The sequence below is a fragment of the Monodon monoceros genome, unplaced genomic scaffold, assembly GCF_005190385.1.
Source record: "Monodon monoceros isolate NGI ecotype Baffin Bay Population unplaced genomic scaffold, NGI_Narwhal_1 Super_Scaffold_18, whole genome shotgun sequence".
Lineage (NCBI taxonomy): Eukaryota > Metazoa > Chordata > Mammalia > Artiodactyla > Monodontidae > Monodon > Monodon monoceros.
In genome coordinates, this window is record NW_021703774.1 from 74,381,610 (window position 1) to 74,406,353 (window position 24,744).

A 24,744-nucleotide genomic window follows, 5' to 3' on the forward strand; every position below is an offset into this window, starting at 1 on the left:
GTGAAGGAGCTATCTATGATGGCTGACAGCCTGATTCCTAGAACCATGACTGGGATCATTGAAGAGAGGATTTGTACATTTCTCTACTCTAAATCAGTGTGATTCTTGCTTCAAGTCTTTTTTGTCTTCCCAATTGTAATATCTGCCTTTTGAAATTATTTTCTCTCTATCACAGCTCTAAACATTATTGGAAGTTTAGTATCAATGTAGACCACCCTTTAAGTCTAAAGACCTTCATACCTACTGCACTTTAGCCAGCTACCCCCATAGCTGTATCTTGGACTTTGTGATCATCCAGAACATTGCTACTTCTGAAATCTTAGGCTTCACTCTCCCGTGAGCAGGCCACAACTTCTTAAGCTTCCAGCTCTTTTCTTTACTTCCACTCCAACCGTCCTCTAATTGTATTAGATTCTGGTACTTTGACTCCTAGTTGTGAAGTGTGTGGCAAGTAATTTCATGTTTGTTTATTCAATAAATATTTATTGAACACCTTTCTGTCCTAGGGATATAATGGTAAACAAAACTTATCTGGACCCTGCCTTTATGAAACTTAAAACTTATTGAATGGTGACAGACATTAAAAAAGCATTAAACAAATGTCTAATTACAAATTGTGATAAGTGCTATAAAGGAATGTAGTGGAATAACTGAGGGCATGGAAAGGAGACGTGACCCATGAGCCCCGCCCCCAGCAAACTGGGGGCTGGCGAATAAGCCAGAACTGCAAACAGTCCTGAATGCTTTGAGCCTCCCCCCCCCCAACCCCCGGCAAACCGGGGGCCTGCGAATAAGCATTGAGTGCTTTGGGCACTGATCCATGAGATGTCCTCAGTATAATCAGAATGGTGGGAACACAAGGAAATGTCCTTGTGCTACTTCAGTATAATCAAAATAATGGTGGGAACCTTGTGCTGCTTTTGCGCTCAAGGACGAAGCACGGCATGTTTTCAGGAAAGCCCATTATTGCTTGTATAATCAATAGAAGCATATGTTGCTGCTTTGGCACTTCTGGAATGTTAAGAAAATAAGTCTTAAAATGTAAACATAGATAATGCTTTAATAAAAGCTACCACAGCAGGACAGACGCCGCTGTTTTGCCTGAGCGAGCGGCAGCCCTCTACTGCTGTGCTTCGGCACAATTCATCTCGTGTGATGAGCTTACTTTCGGCCCTGTCATAAGATAAACTACAACAAAGGAATGAACAGGGTGCTATAGGAGAAAATAATAAGAGGAAACCACTTTAAATTGGATGATGAAAGAGGGACTTTCTGACATGACCTTAAAATGGAGACCTAAAGGACTAGAAGTCCCTTGCCATGCAAAAAGTTAGGGGAAGAGTGTTTCAGTCGTAGGAGCAGAATGTATGAAAGCTTGAGGTAGGAATGAGCTTGATGAGTTAGAAGAACTGAAAGGAGGTCCTTGTAGCCGGAATTCACTGAGGGAGGGTAGCCTGAAATGAGGTTGGCAAGTTAAACAGAGACCAGCTGAATTAGGGCCTTGTAAGGCATGTTTAAGAGTTTGATTTTATTCTAAGTGTTTTTGGAAATAGTTGAAAGGTTTTAAGATGGGAAATGATATATGGTCCATTTTATGTTTTAAAAAGATCATTCTGACTTCTTCATGCAGAACAGATGGGAAAAGACTAGAAGAGAAGCAGGACAACACTTAAGAGGGTTATTCATTGTCTAGAGCCAGTGTTGCCTTGGGTTAAGATAGTAAGGCAGTGGGGCAAGGAGTAGGTTTGAGAAATGTGTTCATGGTAGGAGTGCCAGGATTTGATGGTTGTCTGTGGAAGGCGAGAGGGAGGTGTTAGGAACGACTCCCAGTTTTCTGGTATGAACAAACTGATAATGCCGCCTTTTGAGAGTGTGTGTGTGTGTGTGTGTGTGTGTGTGTGTAAGAGAGAGAAAGAGCATGAGAGAAAATACGTATGAGGATAAATGAATATGGAATTCAGAAGAGTGGCCTGGGTTAGAGAGAGACATTTGGGAGTTGTTTCACATATGGGATATTTATTTATTTATTTTTATTTTTAATTTTTTTCATACAGGGGATTTTAAAGCAATGGGAATGAGTGAGAAAGGAAGAGAAAAGAAAGAGGAGGGCCTGGCACTGGGATGGTGACAAATCACATTTTGTAATTGGTATTTTTTTCTTTTTAACTTTAGAATAGATTTAAGGTTAGCCTTCTAGAGTCAATCTCACTTCCTTTCAGATAAACTTTCTTAGTGGGAGAGAAAGGAATGTAGTTACTGCTGCCTGGGAGGGTGGCGGATGAAGGAGTAGAGGGAGGGGCTCAGGGATTCATATCGTCTCCAGATTATTTCATTTCTGGTGTAGTTCACAGTATGCCCATTATGAGTGTTTCTCGTGTTTCATGTGTATAGAGGAGAGAAAAGGTTGAGAGATTTCTAATCCACAGGGTAAAGTTCATGGTAATGTGAAGTTTTCCACAGTCTGGTTCCAGCCTGCCTATTCATACTCATCATACCATTCTCCTCCAACCTCCATGCATGCTGTATTCTGTTGTTACAGTTTTTAACCCATAATTTCCTTTTTTATTGAGCAAACAGAGTACTGTTTTAAGTCTCTGTTTCAGATAAAGCCTTCCCTGATTCCATCAGGCAGACTTCGGTATTTGTTTATATTCCCAGTGTGCACTGATTAAAGAAAGTCTTTTATTAAATTTTACTGTTTCTTGCATTGACTGTCTCCTCACCAAACTAATCTCCTTGACAGAAGGGATTGGTCTTTTTTCTTTATATCTCTTTTAAGAAAGCATTTGAATATTTGAGTTACCATTCTGACTGTCTTTGTTTGAGTAGGCAAATACAGCTTACATTTCCTTCTGATGAGACAAACTTTCAGGTTTAGAAAATATAGAGAGCAAGAAAATAGTTGAAAATGTCTTTCCCAGATCTATTTTAATAGGTAGTTAAAATATACTTTTTTAAAACTATGGTAAGGCAGTCTCTAAATTATATTCTTTCTTATCAGCCCCAAAACTTGATATTTAAAAGAAATATTTACTTATTTAAAAGAAAGATTCATGGTAGTTAAGGAAATAGAAGCTGATCTAATGGGATTGTTCTGGTTATTTAAATGATCATTTCTATAGAATACCTGAGAACATTGTTTTATTTGGAACCACTGATAATCAAAAAGCAGATCAGAAATATTGTAAAACATCACTGTAAATTCCTAGTCTACAAATTGATTTATTCTGTGATTCAGTTTATGTCTCCTGTATGTACATAGTAAAAAAAATACAGCAATTTCTGTACCCATGAATATTATAATCTTCTACTGCTCTGATATATGTAGTGGAACTTTTTCAGTAGATTTGAATAGAAAATTAGATAATGAATTCATTCCAGTTTAAAAAAAAATAAAAAACTTTGACATTCTTCTTTTAGTTCTCAGTGGGAACTGCTTGTGAAGCCATCCTGTAGACATCTCATGGAATTCTTTATTTGCCAGAGTATAAAAGAAAAAACTGTCCTGGGCGTCAGCAAGTACATACAACATTTCACAGCATCAGCTTGTGTACTGCATATTATTCTGAAACTATATGCTTAGCTTTCTGATGAACGACTTTTATTTGTCTTCCTTTCTTTTATAGGAATATATTTGTCCCAGATGTGAATCAGGCTTTATTGAAGAAATGACAGATGATTCCAGGTATTGTACAAGCTCATGAATAAATCAGGCATTCTGTTATCAGAATTATTTTTCTCAGCATCAACTTAATGAATAGAAGGGAATTTGTTTTATAACATACTCTATTGAGAGAGAGAGAAGTGGCAGAGCGAAGGGGAAGAAAAATGGGAAAATTTGGAAAATGATGTGATAGTGGGTGTGATGAGATCTACTGTGGCATTCCTTGGAAACCTCTGTATCCATATCATAGTAAACCTGGTAAGTTTTCATATATTTTCTAAGAGTTTGGGGATCTCTTGGATTATTGGTTGGTTTTTAGTGACCACTCTGTGGCCTGAAGGTAAATTTCTGTTATACCTCTTTGGTGGGCTGGTGAGTGACTTCTGACAAAGATATCTAGTAAGATAAACAGGCTGTTCTAGCCAGGGAAAAACTGAGTTGTTATTCTTGCGGAAGCCTTGGGTCCCTTGTCCTTATTAAGATTATTGCGGTCAAACTTATGCCATCTTGCCACTGTAATATCAGTTTGTTGGTAATGCTTGATATTGGCTCTTGTTGCTTTTACTAATGGTATAAAACCTATAAAAAGGGGACATTATTTCTGAAAGTGACAGTGTTAAGTATTCCTTCTTGGTCAATATGATTAAAACTATGAAAGCTTAACAAAAAGTAGAATAGTGTTGATAGGAGGGCCTTTTTGGGGTAAATGTAATAATGCATTTGTTCTTTTTTGGCTATCTGGTTAAACATTGGTTGGACAACTGAAAAAATACTGACTGGGTAAAAAGAATCTGTAATCTGAAGCTTCTTTTAATCTTGGGATGACTTTGGGGCAGTAAAAAATAATGGCAGTAAATAATTCCTTTACTGTTGCTGTTGGCAGAATATAAAGTTGAAGGTCCCTTCCACAACCAGGAAAAACTACACATTTTACAGTATGTACAATTAGTTTAACTTTATTAATTATCAGTGATTATATATGTATAAATGAACTGGAGCTTCTAAGGCAATGTATGGCATGGGATCTAGTTTGGTACAAACACTTAAGTGTTGATATAATAATCTTGGTTTTAAATAACACAATACCAATTCTAAATCTATAAAGATTAGCTTGATAGCAAAATTAGCAATTTTGTGTGGATGGCATGCTAACTTGGGATATCTTTTTATTTGTGCTATTATAATTGCATCTAATACTTATTTCAAGCAGATATGCTCTGCATGCATTGAATGAAGAGCATATTGGTTGTTGGGGGGCGATTTTTTCAAAGTTTTTAAATACTAATCCTGCTTTCTTTAGGCCTGTATACAAAGTATGGTTATAAATGAGGTTTGTGAGTAACTGCAGGATGAATCTTTTCTAGCGGGGAACTATGAATTCTATGGATCCTGCTCTCATTTGACTTAATTCTTTTCTTTGTGCCTTTGTAAGTCAGAGGTTGTCCTGTACAGGTGCTATTGGTACCAGATACTCAAATGCAAAGATTATGTCTTTTGAAATATCAGTGTTTTAAATAGTTGAAGAAATCTTTGTCTTAGAATCAATCTTAGAGGTAGCATGGTATTCCCTTCTATAAAGTTCATAAACATTTGCTTATTTGAATACTTAGCAATTACAGTAGTAAGTAGTGGATGGTAAAAATTAATGAGAGCGAGTCCTTATGTAAATATTGGATAATGGGTTCCATTTGCTATTGGATATTTCAGCTAGAGGGGCATCTTGTAAGTTTTCTTAAGCTTTGTAACATTTCTCAGAATGTTGTGGTTGTTATTATCCCTTCTCTATGATTAGCCTTATCATTCTTAAAATGCAAAGGAATTTTAAGGAAAGGGAATGCTGAGGGGGCTTCAGGGGGAGAAGAAGCCCAAAAGATAGAGTTGATAGCTTTAATTACCAAAGATGTTTGAATTCTTGCAACTATATGGTAAAGTCAGGAAAGAGCCCTGGAAGCCTATCTAGGCTTGAGTAATAAAATGGATACATAGTGGTAGTTCAATTATTTATTTAGCATAGATGTACTGGTACTTTTGGGCTTGTTCTACATTTGAAGTGTTTTTTACAAAAGATGTTTTAACTTCTGAAGCAAATACAGTTGTTAAATGGTTTCTAATTAGAGAATAAGGCCTGAGAATGATGACTTAGAGAATGGCGTTAGCCTCGTTGTTTCACTTTTGGTTGCAGACTAACTGGAGTGTGTTTGTTTCTTCAGTGAGCTGAGTGCAGTGCCTGGATTGGTATTGTAATTTTGAAAATGAAAGTTATTTATAATAGTTTGTGGACTTTATTTCATTGGGGTGAGTGTGTGCATGCTTGTGTACTAGTGTGTGTACTTTGGTCCACATGTGTGTGTCTCTTGAAGTAAAAGTGATATCCAGCAGTTCTTGTGATACTTTCCATCCCGTTTCCGCCAAAGTGTGCTAGCCAGTTTCCTCTCTTCTTTGCAGATTTCATGGGGACAGTGGGATCAAATATTTTTCCCCAGTCTTTGGGAATAGGTTTATACATGTGATATTAATTCAACAACTTTTACTTTCCAGTTATCAATATAGGATATGGTAAAGCAGGGTTTTCACAAGTGGTGAGTGCTCTGTATAATGGCTGATACATAATAAACACATATATTTGTGGTATTAATAAAATACAGTCTTTACCCTCTGAATTTATGTTTATGAAAGGAGGGGAACAAGTAGAAATGGATGAGGAAAATTCTAGATATTTTATTTTTTATTTTTTTTTGCGGTATGTGGGCCTCTCACTGCTGTGGCCTCTCCCGTTGTGGAGCACAGGCTCCGGACGCACAGGCTCAGCGGCCATGGCTCACGGGCCCAGCCGCTCCGCGACATGTGGGATCTTCCCGGACCGGGGCACGAACCCGTGTCCCCTGCATCGGCAGGCGGACTCTCAACCACTGCGCCACCAGGGAAGCCCTAGATATTTATAATACAAGGTTGAATTTAGAATCAAAGTCAGTGCAGAGGGGTGTGGAGGAGTCTTGTTTGGTTGGTGAGTTTAGAAAAGACTTAATGGAGGATGGGCCCTGAAGGGTGGGTAGGATAATCATAGAATAGGATAAGCTATCAGAAGAAGAAAAAATATTTATTGAGCCCTTTTGTAAGGTGCTAAATATAGTACCAGACCCCTTGCATTACTACATTTAATCATTCCCAATAGTTTCAAATGTTGTTTTCATCGGTTAAATGCTTTTTTAATGAAATATTATTTTGAGAATCTTGTTTTATTTCTTAGCTTCTGAGAATAGATGTTTTTCTTCCTTTGCTCAGATTTGAGCTGCATTGCTGGCTGTGGATCCTTCTTCCTTCTCTGTGATAGTCTCTCTCCCCAATTTTTTAAAAATTTATTTATTGATTGATTTTTGGCTGGTTGGGTCTTCGTTGCTGTGTGCGGGCTTTCTGTAGTTGCAGCGAGCGGCGGCTACTCTTCGTTGTGGTGTGCGGGCTTCTCATTGCAGTGTCTTCTCTTGTTGCGGAGCATAGGCTCCAGGCGCGCAGGCTTCAGTAGTTGTGGCTCGCGGGCTCTAGAGTGCTGGCTCAGTAGTTGTGGCGCACGGGCTTAGTTGCTCTGCGGCATGTGGGATCTTCCTGGACCAGGGCTCGAACCTGTGTCCCCTGCATTGGCAGGCAGATTTTTAACCACTGCACCACCAGGGAAGCCCTCTCCCCAATTTTTCATTTGGCTTACCCTTGATTTTGTAGTTTGTTATAATATTTTTCATAGATTAATCCACATGCCAGTTCTTCATAATTTCCTTTGAGGGTGTCATGTTGGGATGAGTTATTTTTCCTTATTGGGATTTGCTCTCATTGTACCATTCTATATTTAGCTTCCAGGAGGGAAGCTTGTTCCTGGGAATAGAATCACTACTCATCGCTTTTTCTCTTCAGTTTTTTAGGTGGTGGCAGCAGCACATCAACACATTTTGCAGAGGTAAGTTTTCCGTTGGCTGTATGGATTCTTTAGATAGTGGGTGGGTGTTAAAACCATGACAGATTTTCACTTCCCAGTGCAGCAAAACATCAGAATGTATAAGAAAAATATGGGCAAGAGTAGTCTTAGAAAGATTTGTGTTCAATAGTTGGGGCTTTGGCATGTTACTTTTAGTAAACCTTTGATTAGGAGAGAGCTGTGCTATATTTGAAACCTGGTGGTGTTTTCAGTTCTGTTTTCTGCTTCTATATTGTGTATATGGTGTGAGAATAAAAAGCTTGTATTGTTTTTTAAATAACAGTGTTGCAGACTCTTAATGGTCTGACAGTCAAGTAAAGAACAGGCCAGGATGAGTTGTAATTGAAGTCACAATGAGGCACAGTCTATGATTTTACACAGAGGTACTGGTTTCTAGAGATTACCTTTAATGAATGTGGTAGTTTGTAATTGGAATTTCAGGGCTAGATTAAGGATAAGATATTTGCTTGCCTTCCAGGTCTCAAGATGGGACCTACAATTAATTTCCAGTTCTTTATATAATGCGGCATCCGTATTTTTTGGGAAAAATAATCTTAACTAGGATTTGAAAATAAGACATTAATCTGTATCCTTGAATACCATTTTAAATTAAACGCAGTAATTTTCTTTTTCATTTAATCCATTGACTTAAAATCTGGTTGTTTTGGACCATTTTAACCATTTTTAAGTGTACAATTTAAGTGTACAATTTTAAGTGGCATTAAGTACTCTTTGTTTATTAGCATTTAGAGACTGTTACCTCACAAGGGACAGACCAGCTCTGCCTACAAAAAACACTGGTTTGCTTTTGCTCCTATTGCCGCACAGCTTGGTTAGCTCTAGAAAGCTAACAGATGCTAAAAGAAAAAAAGCCCCTTAAATCCCATAATTAGAATTTCTTTGTGTTTCAGGATCACATTAGCCTTTTTTGGAGATAGTTTAAGTAGCTGAAGAACTAGCAAAACTTTTTGGTAGTTATTTGTGTATAAATTAAAACTGTATTTGCAGTGTATTTGAAAACTGGTATTCAGTAAGAAACCCATAAAACCCTAAGCTTCTCTCCTTTATCCTCTGAAAATTATCTTAAGACCTGTAGCTCCCAGGTTTTTAAAAAAATTTTTTTGGACTTGCTGCTCAGCTTGCTGGATCTTAGTTCCTCAACCAGGGATTGAACCTGGGCCCTGGCAGTGAAAGCGCCAAGTCCTAACCACTGGACCGCCAGGGAATTCCCAGCTCCCCAGATTTTTCCGTTGTTAGATTTATAGTCAAGAAACTTAATGAAATGTTTGGGTAACAGTCCTGTTTTATTAAGGTATTTTCTTTTACTTATGGCCTGTGGTACTTCTTTTTTTTTTTTTTTTTTTTGTGATACGCGGGCCTCTCCCTGTTGTGGCCTGTCCTGTTGCGGAGCACAGGCTTCGGACGCGCAGGCTCAGCGGCCATGGCTCACGGGCCCAGCTGCTCCGTGGCATGTGGGATCTTCCCAGACCGGGGCACGAACCCGAGTCCCCTGCATCGGCAGGCGGACTCTCAACCACCGCGCCACCAGGGAAGCCCCTGTGGTACTTCCTAATATCCAGCATTCAGCTTTTTGCTTAACTCTGAACTGCCTTGGTACATGGGTTGATTAGTGTGATTCAAGACAGATTATGTCTTTGAACTCCCACTTTCTCATTTTGGTGGATGGAAAAATATTACTTAAAATTGATTCTGCTAGCCAGGCCTGGAAGCCTTTCCGGTTTTAGTAATTTTTTTCCTTGTGTATGCTATTCCTGATTACACAGATTTTCACTTACTGGTTATGCATATGCATCAGAAGAGACTTCATCTGATTTTCCTTAAGTGTTAGTTCTCTTTTAGGAGATGGAAATACATTGGTCTGTCAGTTTTATAGATATGACTCACCAGGAGGAGATGCATTCAGAAGAAAAATAAATATATATAGTCAGTTTCCTAACTTTAGTAATGCTAAATCTGACACTGACTGCATAAGTTATCCTTCAGGTGTTGAAGTAATTTTGCTTAGTCATAGCCTGTGACTTCATGTTCTTAAGGGTTTGTAGCAAGGGCATGATTATGCCCAGTTTTCCTTTGTCATCATGCCTGAATATTTCAGTTTTCTCCTTCTTAAACGATATTTTGCACTTAAAAAATAGAAAAAAAAAGTATTTTCTTTTAATACTGTAGAAGTTGTAAGGGATTTAAAAAAATCATCTAAGAAGTATGTGTTTAGTGCACTTCCAGCACTCTGCTAGAAGTAGGGGCAAGAAGCAAATGTTATGGTTGCCTTGCCAGCAAGGAACTTATAATTTATTTTGGGAACAAGTGCAAACATGAAACATATGAAAACAAGTGTGTACAGAGAGTATAATAAACTTATTATGGGGATGTAACAAGTACAGTAGAAGGGAGATTAGGTGGGCTGCAGTCTTTGGGAAGACTAAAATCTTTAGGAAAGAGGTCAAATGACATAGTGATATGCACGGATCCAGGCTGCCTGAGTTTAAACCCTGGGTCTACTGCTTACTGACTAGGTAACCTGGGCAAAATTACTTAGAATTTCTCTGTGCCTCTGTGTTCTCCTTTATAAGTTGGGGAAGATAATAATACCTACCTCAGTGGGTTGTCATGAGGATTAGGTGAGTTGATACATGCCAGGTGTGTGGGCCAGTGTGCCTGCCATATAGTGAGCGCTTAATAAATTTTAGCCATTATTAAGACTTCATGGAGAAGGTAAAACTCCTTCATGGAGAAGGTAAAACAAGGCTTCAAGTACTAGAGCCTTAAAGGGTATGTGGAATTTAGATAAGCAAAGAGGTGAGAAACGCTATCTCAAGATAGTATTCATAGACCATAAGGTCTTATACCGATGTCCCTGGAGGAAAAACTTAGAAAATTATGTGTGGAGAGGGCTTCCCTGGTGGCACAGTGGTTAAGAATCCGCCTGCCAATGCAGGGGACATGGGTTCGAGCCCTGGTCCAGGAAGATCCCACATGCTGCAGAGCAACTAAGCCCGTGCGCTACAACTACCGAGCCTGCGCTCTAGAGCCCGTAAGCCACAACTACTGAGTCCGTGTGCCAGAACTACTGAAGCCCGCGCGCCTATAGCCCGTGCTCTGTAACAAGAGAAGCCACCGCAATAAGAAGCCCGCGCACCGCAACGAAGAGTAGCCCCCACTCACCGCAACTAGAAAAAGTCCATGCGCAGCAATGAAGACCCAATGCAGCCAAAAATCAGGCAATCAATCAATCAATAAAAAGAAAATTATGTGTGGAAACGAAAGCTATTTTTCTTTTCTATATTTCAGTTGGTAATTTCAGCGAAGGCTTATGCTCAATTTTGCTCTGTTTTTCTTCAGCCAGAGTTGCTTGTACAATGAAGAGGTTATTTTCTTAATTAGCATTTACTAATAGCTGAATTCTTAAAATACTAGATATATCAGAAGAGGCTTAGTCCAAGCAAAATTTCTAATATAATTGGTATTGATTTTTTTTTCTGAATTGGGTCTGGGGTGGGGGAGATAGGGAGGGTGTATGAGGATGGAGGAGTGTTGCCAGTTAAATGGGAACTATGAGTGATGTGTGAGGGTCAGTGGAGAGTGAATCTAGAAATGTTGCTAGCAGTTTGTATATAGAGAGGACATAGCTATACTGAGGTCCCTGTTGATAACCTGGGGAATGGAGCCCATGGCTATCTGAGGGGTTTCATTGACTACTTGAAAGCTTCTGACCATGACCTGGTGCCAGTGAGACATCTGATCGGAAGGTCTCAACTTACCTCAGTTTTATCACTTCAGTGCAAGAGCGGCTGTAGCTGCTGCCTCAGATTAGCAGAAAATAAGATAGATGGCTTTCTAGAAAAAGAACTCCCAGGTGTGCAAGAAGGCAGGGTACTCTGAGCAGTCTGATTTATATTTATTTAAATAGAGTTTGTTTTGCTACATATGCAACATTACAATGGGCAATAAAGAAGGTATTAAAAAGCATCTGGAGTCCCACTATTTTAAGAGCCCCCTTTCGCCATACATTTCCTTTCAGGTTTTGTCTTGAGGCATAGATATTGAAAAATATTGTAACAACATTAAGAAGATTTTTTAAAAATGAAAAATCTTCCATATTCTCATTACCTTATTTTTGCTTTATTTGTTTGTTTATTTATTTTTAATACTTCCCATTTCTCACATTCATGCTTCATAACTTTTCAGATATAATCATAGGATATACTGTATTGTATTTCTGATTTTTAAAATTTACTTAGGATTATGTCATAAATCTTTTTTCTTATCTCTTCATAGTTATAAGAATTATATATTTTATGACTTCATATTATTTCATGCCTGTGCTATATTAAACTGTTATCCTGTGTTAAAACCTGTCTGGTTATATGTGATGGTTGATAATTGATCATACCTCTTCCTTCCATCTGAGCGTCTAGAACATACTGAGAAATAAAACATAGACGCCAGGCAGATGGAAATAAAGATTTAGTTTTTATTCAGCCAAATTGGAGAGCACAGTTGATCTGTGGCCAAATGGACATCCTAAGTCTGCACAGGATGACCCACTTGAGAATTAGAGGCTGCTGAGCAGGCACAAATACTCAGAACCACTTCTTTTGCATTTGTGCAGCCTCCTTATAAGTGAACTCCATCCATTGGAGAAATGCGAATTAGCAAAACTTTTGCTCATTAGCAAAACCTTTTGCCACTCACCAATCAGATGCATCACTCCTCTGGTAGGGAAGAGTAATGAGGAATGAATGAAGAGGTCAGAGGTGAACATGAAAGCTCTGATTCCTCCCTCCTCCCCTTTGGGTTTAGTAATTTAAGTCTATAGTTAGCAGGGGATTGGGACTAGTACCTCTGGTAGTTAGGGGAGGAGATCAGTAGGCTTTGAGGGCAGTTTTACTTCCACCTTCATGAAGGCTCCCTCCATTACCAGCTCATGCTCTTTTGTGTGTACTCCTGGGACCTGTGGAGAAAGCTCTGAAATAATCAAGAACAACATAAAGTTAAATTAAATTGAACTACAATAAATAAAAGTGTTGATATTCTACTGTTTTTGACCTACAAAGATGGTAATTTTAAATGATTAAACCTAGTGAAAAGAAGTTAAAGATTTCAAACCTTTAACTTTCCTTTACCAAGTAAATCATCCTTTACCTGTTTGCTGTTCTTCCCAGTCTCAGCCAGAGGGCTTGTACTCAAATGCCAGGTAGAGTTTGGGTTCTTTGAGCAGCTGCAGCCTGGATGGGATCTTAAAGGTTGAATTAACTCAACCAAATCTTTCATCTGTCTCACTTTTTAGTATGAAGGGTTAAAATAGCTCATTTCACAGTGCTGCCTACTTCACATCCAGTCCATTTGGAAATATCAAGTAAAACTCCTGAGCTCTTCAACAGTTGTTTAAAGAATAACTATGTTTATGTCATTCGTGACTAAGTTCACACCAGTAATACTGTTGCCAAGCAAAGACCATAACATAAACTCAATGGTAGCTGAAGGAAGAAGAGTGAAACAGAAAACAGTCTTGGTGTCAGCCTTGCCAGTTTTTTGTTCAGTGACTGCCAGTTGACCAGAGTCCATAGCCTCTAAATTTAAACTCATTTGGGAAAAGGTGCCTTTCAAGAGATTGTTTATGGCAGAGTGTTTACATTTTGGGGGGGTGGGTGGGCATTGGACATCGTATTTTTTTCTTTGTGAATGATATTTTAATACTCTATTTTTATAAAATTTAGGAATTTGCCATAGTCACCCATAGTCTTTTGTAAAAAAATTTATTTATTTAATTTATTTTTGGCTGCGTTGGGTCTTCGTTGCTGTGCGTGGGCTTTCTCTAGTGGCTGCGAGCGGAGGCTACTCTTGGTGGCAGTGCGCGGGCTTCTCAGTGCTGTGGCTTCTCTTGTTGCGGAGCATGGGCTCTAGGTGTGTGCGGGCTTCAGTAGTTGTGGCACGTGGGCTCAGTAGTTGTGGCTCGCGGGCTCTAGTGCGTAGGCTCAGTAGTTGTGGCACATGGGCTTAGTTGCTTTGCAGCCTGAGGGATCTTCCTGGACCAGGTCTTGAACCCGGGTTCCCTGCATTGGCAGGCGGATTCTCAACCACCATGCCACCAGGGAAACCCCTCACCCATAGTTTTGAGATTTGTTTTGAGAGTCCTTTCTTTCCCAGCCAGCATATTATAAACCTCTTAATTTCCTTTTATTTTTGAGCCTTATATTCCAGGCATCCCTGAGCTGATTTGAGGATGAGCACTGTTTTTATTTTTCTTTCAATATCCACTGCTCCTGGTAGTCATTCTAGTGCTTCTTATTCTTTTTAAAAAACTATTCTAATTTTCCTTAATTTATTGAACAAATAAATTTATTTTCTAGAGACCCAATGCAGCCAAAAATAAAATGAATAAATAAATAAATAAATTTATTTTAAAAAAAAACAACTTGTATCCAGGCTATGTAGAGACCTTTTAAAATGGAATAATGAGAAAACAACCCAGTTTCAGAAAACGGCAAAAGATTTGAACAATCTACTTCACCAAAGAAGATATATAGATGGCAAAAAAAAAAAAAAGCTCAACATCATTAGTCATTAGGGAATTGCAAATTAAAACCACAATGAGGGAATTCTTTGGTGGTCCAGTGGTTAGGACTCTGCTTCCACTGCAGAGGGCATGGGTTCAGTCCCTGGTTGGGGAACTAATATCCCACATGCCGCGTGGCATGGCCAAAAAATAAAAACCACCAAAATGAAATACCACTATACCACTTACAGCATGGTTAAAATTTAAGACTGTCAATATTAACTTTTGGTGAGGCTATGGAGCAACTGAAATTGAATGTAAAAATGGTACAACCACTTTAGAAAACAGGCTAGCTGTTTTTTAAAAAAGATAAAAGTACATCAGCCATATGATTCAGCCATTCCACTCCTCTAAGATATGTACATAATTGTTCATAGCCACTATTTGTAATAATAAAAAATTAGAAACAACCCAAATGCCTGTCAACAGGTGGATGGATAAACAGATAAATAAAATTTAAAGTATTTCAGAGGTAATTTGTGTTTTTTCCATTTACTCTTTGTTTAGTGATTCCTTGGCCAAACCCAACAAACACTCCCCCCACCAAGACCCTTTTAGTAAAAAGCGTGTACAATAGAATGGTCTTATCAGGCATTCTTACACTGCTTTGTCACAGCTTTGCCACAGCTTTCTGGTGAACCTTCTATAAGTTAAGTATTTTATAGACACCTGTCTTCACTTTGTGGTGATGCTGCCTTTTTTGTACAAGTGTATAAATACATCCATTTTGTTTAATCTTTATTCTATGGTGGAAATGTGGATGTCATTGTTACAAAACACAAGGTTGTAATGTTGATCTAGATGGTTGACTATGCTTAGGACAGAAGTTCATGATCACCTTTGGCTCAAGTTTTTATTTTTAGTATGGGAAACTGGTCAGAGGCATGTGGATCTGAGCTCAGTGTTAAGGTCCAGACATTGGCTTGTTTCTTTTTTTGTTTTTAAATTAATTAATTTATTTTTGGCAGCATTGGGTCTTCATTGCTGCGTTGTGGGCTTTATCTAGTTGCGGTGAGCGGCAGATACTCTTCGTTGCAGTGCGCGGGCTTCTCATTGCAGTGGCTTCTCTTGTTGTGCAGCACGGGCTCTAGGCACATGGGCTTCAGTAGTTGCAGCATGCAGGCTCAGTAGTTGTGGCTCCTGGGCTTAGTTGCTCCGTGGCATGTGGGATCTTCCCGGAGCAGGGCTCGAACCCGTGTCCCCTGCGTTTGCAGGCGGATTCTTAACCACTGCGCCACCAGGGAAGTCCTGGCTTGTTTCTATATGAAGGAAATAGTTTCTCGGTATATAAATTTTTCCCCCTGTGCATATACTTGAAAGACTTCTCTTTTCTCCTCCATGAAATTGGAGAAGTATACATTTCTTTAATTCGGAACTGCTGAATTTTGAAGTGTTAAAAGTGAATCCTCTCTTTTTTCAGTATTTCTTCTTCCTGTTTCCTCTTTCTCCTTTTCTTAAAACCAGTAACATGTGCTTTATTTCTGGTTTTTACTAGTTCTGGGACCATTTGGACCCCACGATGTTTTTCCAAGATTTTAGACCCTTTCTAAGTAATAGTCTACTGGACCAAGATAATAGAGCCAATGAGAGGGGTCACCAAACTCACACTGACTTCTGGGGACCAAGTCGGCCGCCACGGCTGTCAGTGACTCAAAGATACAGATCTCGAGGAAGTACTCGTCCTGATAGATCCCCTGCTTTTGAAAGGTGAGTGCAAAGTTGTTATTTAAGTTCTTTTAAAGGATAGTTTCAATGAAGGACATATTGACATAATCTAATCTTTATAAGGTTTTCATACTTATTACCTTTGTGGACAAGATGGGGATATATATATACAGAATGAAAATGAAGCTAAATTGAGTGTCTATACTCAACTAGTATAATTTACTGATGATGATAAACTGATGGATGATAAAACTAATGATATAGGTCTCTGGTTAATATTTTTATTAATATTTCAGATTAATATATCAGTGATATGTTTGTCAAAACTTCAGAAGATACTGAAAGGGATAGCAGATATATTGGATGACATTAGGATTCAAAAAGACCTCAATAGATTAGAGCAGTGGACTTAATATGAAATTTAATAATGATATAGTCTTCTGCAAAACATTCATGCAACAAATATTTATTGAGTGTCTTTTATGCTGGGACACTTGTACTGGATACTGGGGATATAATGGTGAGCAAAACAGGTGGTGGTACTCGATCTCATGGATCCCATTTAGCAGGAATAATAGACACTAATTTTTCTAAAGTGTTTGCTGTATGCGTAGGATCGTGCTTCATGCTTTTTCTGCTTATCTCATTTAATCCATATAAAATGGTAGGTATTGTTGCTATTCTCATTTTATATAAGAATAAACTAAGACTCAGAGAAGTAAGGTAACTTGGATCAATGGTGAATCTAGGACTTGAACCCAGGGATATATGCATCTTGTGCTGCACTGAGATAGCAGCTGCTAGCCACATGTGGTTATATCAGTTTAAATTAAATAAAAGTTAAAAAGACTCAAAATTCCTCAGTCACACTCGCCACTTTTCAAGTGCTCAGTAGCCACAGATATCGAGTAGACACCATATTTCACAGCACAGGTTATAAACATTTCCATCATCTCAGAAAGTCCTATTGGACACTGCTGTTCTAGAGTCTACACTCCCCTCCCCTCCCCTCCACACACCTAGATTTTACTATTAATATTTTACTATACTTACATTATCACATATCTATCCATTGATTTGTCCATTAGTTCGTCTTATATTTTGTAAATTTCAAAGTTAGTTGCAGACAGTCTTTCTTAGGACAATTATAGACTATGGGAAGTCTGATTTAATGGGATTGTCTAGGACAAAAGCCAGTGATATCTTAGACTTTTAATAACTTATGGTGCTCAGAGGTAAATCCATCATTTCCTGTGCCAGTTAAACTGTATCTATATTACTTTCCCTTTACTACCTGGCTTGGACCCTGTTGTTGAACTCCTCAACTACAGTTCATCTAAACTTTTACATCCTGTGCTTTTTCTCCCACCCGCTAAACTGCCAGTCAGTGCTGTGGTCCACTTTTCCATGCTCCTTTACTTGGCGATGGATAAGTACTGCTGGAGGAAAATCATATAAATGTGCCCACTGGTGCCCCTGCAGCTGGTAAAGGGCATTTAATCTCCATTAAACTGTCAGTGCTTTTAATTTGCATTTCCCTCTGCAAATATTTTGAACGATCACTACATTTCAGTCTCTGAATTTCCTATCTAGTAGGTGATTCTCAGCAGCTTATTTGTATTCTTCATTATAAAAATTAGGACTTTAGGCATGAACTCCCCAAATCCCTGTGCCCAATTTCTTTGACATCAGTATTTATTTTTCCTTCCAGTCTCCTGAGATGAGGTATCCTTTCTTTTTTTCAAAGCAACTCCATCAGCCCATGTACCTATTTCTTTTGGGATTTTGTTTCATTCATTTTCTTCTCCCTGTTCTCTTTTCCCCCTTTACTGCTCCCTGCCCCATTCCCTTATACCCCTCCCTCCTCCTTTAGCTCTGTGGTTTTCAATTTTGGCTATACATTAGTGTCACTGAGGATATTTTTTAGAATACAGATACCTGGGCCCTACCCCCAGGGATTCTGATTTAATTATTCTGGGTGAGGTCCAAGCATTTGTAATTTTTAAAAGCTCCTTCGGTTATTCTGATTGTAGCCAGCGTTGAGAACCACTGCTTTAGTTACTGCCTAATCTTATTTCCTTCCCCTTTGAATAAGATTTCTTAAGGGGAGCCTATGTTTATTTTGTGTACTTTCTCATCTCTTATTATGCTTCTGCTACTATAGTCTGGCCCTTTTTTCACTAAAATCCCTGGTGACCTTCTATTCTGGTTACATACCCAGTGGATTCTTTAAAATTTTTATCGTATGGGTCCAATTCACTGAATTCAACATTTTTGGTCTTTTTCTTCCCTCTAGAAATTCTCTACTTCTGTGACTTCCATGATAGTATATTTTCTTGACTTACCTATTTTCTGACTTCTCCTTCTTGTGGATAGTATTTCTATATATTTGTTTTCCTAAGGTGTTTCCTTCATTTTGGTTTTCTTCTTACCCTTCAACAAGGTTTCTTAACTTTGGGACTGTTGACATTTTGGCTGGATAATTTTGTTCTGTAGGGCTCTCCTGTATGTTGTAGGATGTTTAGCAGCATCCCTCGCCTCTACCTACTACATGCAGTAACCAACCCCCCCCCTCCCCCAAAGTTATGACAACCAAAAATGTCTCCAGATATTGCCAGATGTTCCCCTGGGGGAGCAAAATTGTCTCTGGTTGAGAATACTGCTCTGTAAGCGTTTTCTGGCCATTATTAGGTTCTCTCACAGTTCTAATAATTACCTGTATACAAACACTCCCAAATCTATATTTCTTTTTGACCTTTCTCCCTAATTTAAGATTTGAATGTATAACCTCTTGTTAGATATTTCTATTTGGATGTTCCATAGGTACTACAAACTCACAAAAATGGAAACCAAACTCTTTTCTTCCAGACCTGATCCTTTTTCTTTATTTCTGATTTTGATTGGAAGTACCACTCTCTACCTAGGCATTAATCTAGAATCTTTTCTTTGTCTCATCCAGCTCATATACACATCCAATCAAACATTAAGTCTTTCTGATTTTTTTTTCCTATTTCTCAACTCCCATTTTGTCCAGCCATTTTCCCCCTAGTTCATATCTACATCTTTTCTTGTTTGCCTGCACTATTGCATTAGCCTCCTTCAAAGCTTTATCATTCTTAAATTTACTCCCATATTACCCTTGCAGGATTATGTGCCTCAATTTTCAGATCTGTATCACTTCCTGCCTTAAAATCCGTTGTCATGGGGTCTATAACTTCATATACAAGGTCCTCTTTATAGAGGTTTTGAACTCTCCCGACTTCTGTAGCCTTGTTTCTGGTCACTTCTTGCTTTTTTTTATTCTACCAATACGAAACTTGTAGTTTTCTACATATTCCATACTGTTTCATGCTTCTATATGTGTTCTTAATCTGTTTTCTCTGGCAGAAGTACCTCTACTGCTTTTTTAACCCAATTAATCAGTCCTTCACTGAATTTAGGAAGCCTCCCATGACCCCCAGGACTGTATCAAACGCTCTTCTTTTGTGCTTCCCCAAAGCTCCTTATGCATTCTTCTATTCATACTTCTAACTACACAAATTGAAGTTATTATAATACTAGGTAGCATTCATGAAGAATACATACTGTGCCAGGCTTGACATTCATTAGCCCATTTAATGTTCCCAGTAACCCTATGAGGTAGGTATTATTGAGGAAAATTGAGATTCTGCCTTAGTAGAGCCTCTGTTAGTTATCTATTATTGCATAACAAATTACTCTAAAACTTGGTGACTTAAAACAGTAATAATCATGTATTTTCTCTCATAGTTTCTTTGGGTCAGCAGTTTGGATAGGGTATGGGGAAATAGTTTGTCTTTGGTGTATGATGTCTGGGACCACAGCTAGAAGACTTAAAGCTGAAGACTTGACTGGAATTTGCAGGCTTATTTGCTTACATGTCTGGTGGTTAATGCTTGCTCGTGGCTGGGGGTCTAGTTCGTGCTGCCAGCTGGAGAACCCACCCATGACCTTCCTTAGTTTGAAGAGTCAAGACAAGTTTTTTGTTTTTTGGGGTTTTTGCAAGATGTTCATTAATTTGGATTTGTCTGGTTGTTTCTTCATTCAGATTAAATATCTGAGCAAGAATACAAAATAAATGATGTATCCTTCTCGGTGTATCACAACAGAGGGTGCACATGATGTCAGCTTGACCCATCATGGGTGATGTTAAGTTTGACCATTTGGTTAAGGCAGTGCCTGCCAAATTTTTCTTATAAAGGTGCCCTTTCTCTTTTGTAATTAATATATAATCTGAGGTGATACTTGGAGATTGAGTAAATATCTGGTTCTCTAATAGCTTTTTACCTAATGATATTAGACTCCATTGATGATTCTTGCCTGAATTATTACTATAGTGGTTATACAATAATGATTTTCTATTTCTTTGATTCTTTCTACAGCTATTACACAATCTGTTGTTTAAAAAAAAAGTTTTTCTCTCTCCCTGCCCTACCTTATCTGTCTACTTATTTTAGCCCAGACTCATGCATTTTGTTTTAATCATTATTCATTTTGTTGATCAAATAATCTCAGTTTGGCCAGAGAAATTGGATCTAAGCATTTTAGGTAGCAGCCCTTGTTCACAGCCCTTAAATTAGTAAGAGAGTTGGGACATCTAAGTAAAGTGATCATCTTGTGTTTCTCTGATTATTAGCTGATAATTTCTTGCCAGTTGGACAAATGGAGCTTCTGCTGCGTTTCCTTTTAATGGAAATAAAATCTTTCAAGAAGATTTTTTTTTTAGTTGTCAAGTAAGAACAGGGAGATTTACCCTAATTTGTCAGTTCTACCGTATGAATGCTTAAAAACAATTTGAATGCCGTTAGGCAGCCATATATCCTGTCTGCAGTCTACTAGAGACGTAGGTGACTAGCATTTACCAAATGCCTAGGATTTTTTAGGCACTAGGCTGTATACTCTCTTCTCACAGAGCCATTGAGCTGGGCCATGTACAGTTAAAGAAGACAGGGTCAAATTTTAAAATGTTTTGCTCAAAAATTCCTTGCCAGACTAATAAAGTAATCAATGTGAAGATATTAGCTTGAATCAGTTCTCCTTGGTTGCTTTGCCTCTTTATACCATAGGAAATTGTGGTCTGTTCTGCTACTACATTGTCTCTTTAACTGATAGTAAGAGTGGGAGAAAGACATGAGCTTCCTTTTCTCACATGTCCTTTACTGATAATCATATTACCTTAGTAACATGCAAGCAACAAATAACCTGATTTAATGATGGCTCAAACAAGCTCTTTTTTTGTTACACATAACAAGTCTGTAGGTAGGTCACAGCAAATTAGTTCAGTGTGTCAACCGTGTTAGGGTTGGATCTCTGTGATTCTCTTGATCTTTCCCTCATGCTTACTGCCTTAGGACTTCAGGAAGGAAGAAAGGGGAAAGGGATAGCACCAGTTTATTTGTCCCATATTTTGAAGGAAAGGAAAATCTTTTTCACTGCTCCACTTCCACCTCTTCACTTCCTGCCTGGAAAATTCTATTCGCTGGGCACTTTGTCACATGCTCCCCACACTCAGCTGTAAAGAAAGCTAGGAGAGCATGGATTTAGCTTTTCTGTCCTTTGCCGTAGGAGGTGGCAAGGGAGAAGGCTGTTGAGAATGGATGTGGGGTCAGCCTGTCAGTGTCTGCTAATTAGCTATTTTATTAGCTACTTCAGCTAATAGAATAAGTGGCATGTTATTTCATTATTTTATATTAAACGATGTTATAGCAATCTTCTGAAGATTTTAATCCTATTGCTTGTAAAATATATTAACCATGGGCACCCCTCCCTGACCCCTTTTTTGTGGATGTCATGAACTCAGTGATTTTGGCTCTAAATCAGTGTTTTCTGCGTTTTAGTCATTTAAGTACTGTATTGATGAATTTTTTCCTCTCTGTCATCATCATTATTATTATTTAATGTTTTCTTTAAATGGACCTACGTTTTTCTTTTACCTGTGTTACCAAACTCAGGTTCAGCTGCTTGCCTTTCAAAAGCCAGTACTTGAGAGACCAGCGTTGGTAGGAAGGGAAAGGTTGCTTTATTTAGGAGACTGGCAACCTGGGGAGAAGGCAGACTTGTGTCCAAAGGTCAACTCCCCTGCTTCTGATCAGGGGGCAAGAGCTGTGAAAGGGGCGTTTCAGGGGTGTATAGGTGGAGGGAGGGGGCTATGTGCAGAACAGCACAGTCAGCTCCAACAGTCATCTTGAAGTTGTTCATGCGGTGATCTGATCAGCATCATCTTGATTGTTTTAAGTACAGTTAATCTTCAGTTCCAGGGTTGGTTTATTCCCATTTCCTTGAGGGTAGTTCTCAGAATTGTTAAGATGGAGCAGCTTATGTCATGGCTACAGTCTGGTCATCATGTAGTTAACTTCTTCCACCTGGTATGGGTTTCAGTATCTGCAAAACAGCTCAAAAGCTATGGCTCAGAATATTATCTGTAGCCCTTGAAGAGGAACTAAAGGTCCTTGACTTTGTTTAACGACTAAACTATTGTTTGGTTTTGTTTGACTGCTTTCCTTTGCTTCTGTATTTTCCCATTTCTCTGATTAATTTTATTCTAAAGTTTTTCTAGAGACAAGAGACAGGCAGAGGACATGGTGGGGTCTGTCCCAGGAAGGCCCCATAGGGTCCTTCTGTTACACTTATTTAGATGTGTTGTGAAAAGAAACTTCACAGTATTACCTGTGTAAACATTATTGACTGTATAGTCATTAGCTGTTTGTTTGGTTTTTTTTTTTTCCACTTAAGTAGAGACTACTTCCTGCTGTAGGATCAGAAAATGCCAGATATTACATTTTCATTCTAAGTACACACTTAGGAAGAAAATAGCCAACCATTAGAGATGTGTAAAAATGGATTTTGCTGTGTTTATATGGAAAATAAAAAATCCAATTTACGTACCCGTTTATACCTGTTGTAGTTTTTTCTCACTGCTCCACGGGGGTAGGGACAATATCTAATTAGATATCTTTATTATCTAATTTTCTTCACATAGCAGGATATTTTGTCGAACTTCCATGTCGTTACTTATAGACCTGCCAGATCTGTCGCATTTAAACACATGAATAGAATTCCATCTTAAGAATGTATGGTAATTAATTTAGACAATTCCCTAATGATGAACATTGGAGAGCTTTTAGATTTTCTTTTTTCATCATTATAAACTATAGTGCATTGAACACTCCTTCTTGTTTATATATTTTTGTATGTCTATGAGAATCTATCTTTCCGTATTTTTAATTCTTTTTTTCTCTGTACTTCATTTTGGGTATTTTCTATTGACCCACCTTCAGTATCATTAGTCTTATCTTCTGCTGTTTTTGATCTACTGTTAAACCTATCAAAGGAATTACTTATTTCAGATATGATGATTTTCATTTCTAAAATTTCAGTTTGATTGCTGTATGGATTCAGATTCTTTGGTGATATTCTCCATCTTTATTTGAACATACTAGTCATAGTTAATTTAAAGCCCTTTTTCGGTAACTTCAGTATCTGGATCACCTCTGTGTCTATTTTTTTTTAACATCTTTATTGGAGTATAATTGCTTTACAATGGTGTGTTAGTTTCTGCTTTATAACAAAGTGAATCAGCTATACATATACATATATCCCCATATCTCCTCCCTCTTGCGTCTCCCTCCCACCCCCCCCACCCCACCCCTCTAGGTGGTCACAAAGCACCCAGCTGATCTCCCTGTGCTATGCGGCTGCTTCCCACTAGCTATCTATTTTACATTTGGTAGTGTGTATATGTCCATGCCACTCTCTTCGTCCCAGCTTACCCTTCCCCCTCCCCGTGTCCTCAATTCCATTCTGTACGTCTGCATCTTTATTCCTGTCCTGCCCCTAGGTTCTTCAGAACCTTTTTTTATTTTTTAGATTCCATATATATGTGTTAGCATACTGTATTTGTTTTTCTCTTTCTGACTTACTTCACTCTGTATGACAGACTCTAGGTCCATCCACCTCACTACAAATAACTCAATTTCGTTTCTTTTTATGGCTGAGTAATATGCCATTGTATATATGTGCCGCATCTTCTTTATCCATTCATCTGTTGATAGACACTTAGGTTGCTTCCATGTCCTGACTATTGTAAATAGAGGTGCAATGAACATATTTGTACATGACTCTTTTTGAATTATGGTTTTCTCAGGGTATATGCCCAGTAGTGGGATTGCTGGGTCATATGGTAGTTCTATTTGTAGTTTTTTAAGGAACCTCCATACTGTTCTCCATAGTGGCTGTATCAATTTACATTCCCACTAACAGTGCAAGAGGGTTCCCTTTTCTCCAGATCCTCTCCAGCATTTATTGTTTGTAGATTTTTTGGTGACGGCCATTCTGACTGGTGTGAGATGATACTTCATTGTAGTTTTGATTTGCAACGAAGAGTAGCCACCGCTCGCCACTCGCTGCAACTAGAGAAAGCCCATGCACAGCAACGAAGACCCAGTGCAGCCATAAATAAATAAATAAATTCAGTATATATTAAAACCAAGTTGGAAATACTTTGTGTAAAATGGAGTTGAGTTTAGGCTCAGTTAATTATAGACAGATGTTCCCCAAGTGAACGTCCAGGCAGGATGTTTAAAAATTATGCATGCTGGAGGACAGTTCCTTTTTGGTCCTGGCTTTCCTCCCATTTCTTGCAGGGTGACTAGCACTGTTCTTTCCTTGCTACTAAATATGAATGGTACTACCCTATTTACTGTAACTAGCAAAACCATCTCCTTGGATTCCTAAGTTGCTGTGTAGGGACAATATTAAGAACCACAGATGTAAATTAGATGTTCTTAGATGGATCTAGGTGGTCAATCAGTATGTTATCTTCATCTGTCTCTCTCTTTGTTGGCATCATTATTAAAT

The 24,744-nt window shown here is 38.4% G+C and overlaps 1 protein-coding gene across 1 annotated transcript in view; it reads left to right on the plus strand.

Moving 5' to 3' along the window:
* The window catches only part of RNF115 (ring finger protein 115), a 64,338-nt gene that overhangs the window by 15,628 nt on the left and 23,966 nt on the right, over positions 1–24,744 (plus strand). Inside the window, exons 2-4 of the mRNA XM_029227409.1 lie at positions 3,627–3,685; positions 7,568–7,610; positions 15,701–15,912. Coding sequence (XP_029083242.1) covers positions 3,627–3,685; positions 7,568–7,610; positions 15,701–15,912 — 314 coding nt within the window. The remainder of the gene's footprint in view (positions 1–3,626; positions 3,686–7,567; positions 7,611–15,700; positions 15,913–24,744) is intronic.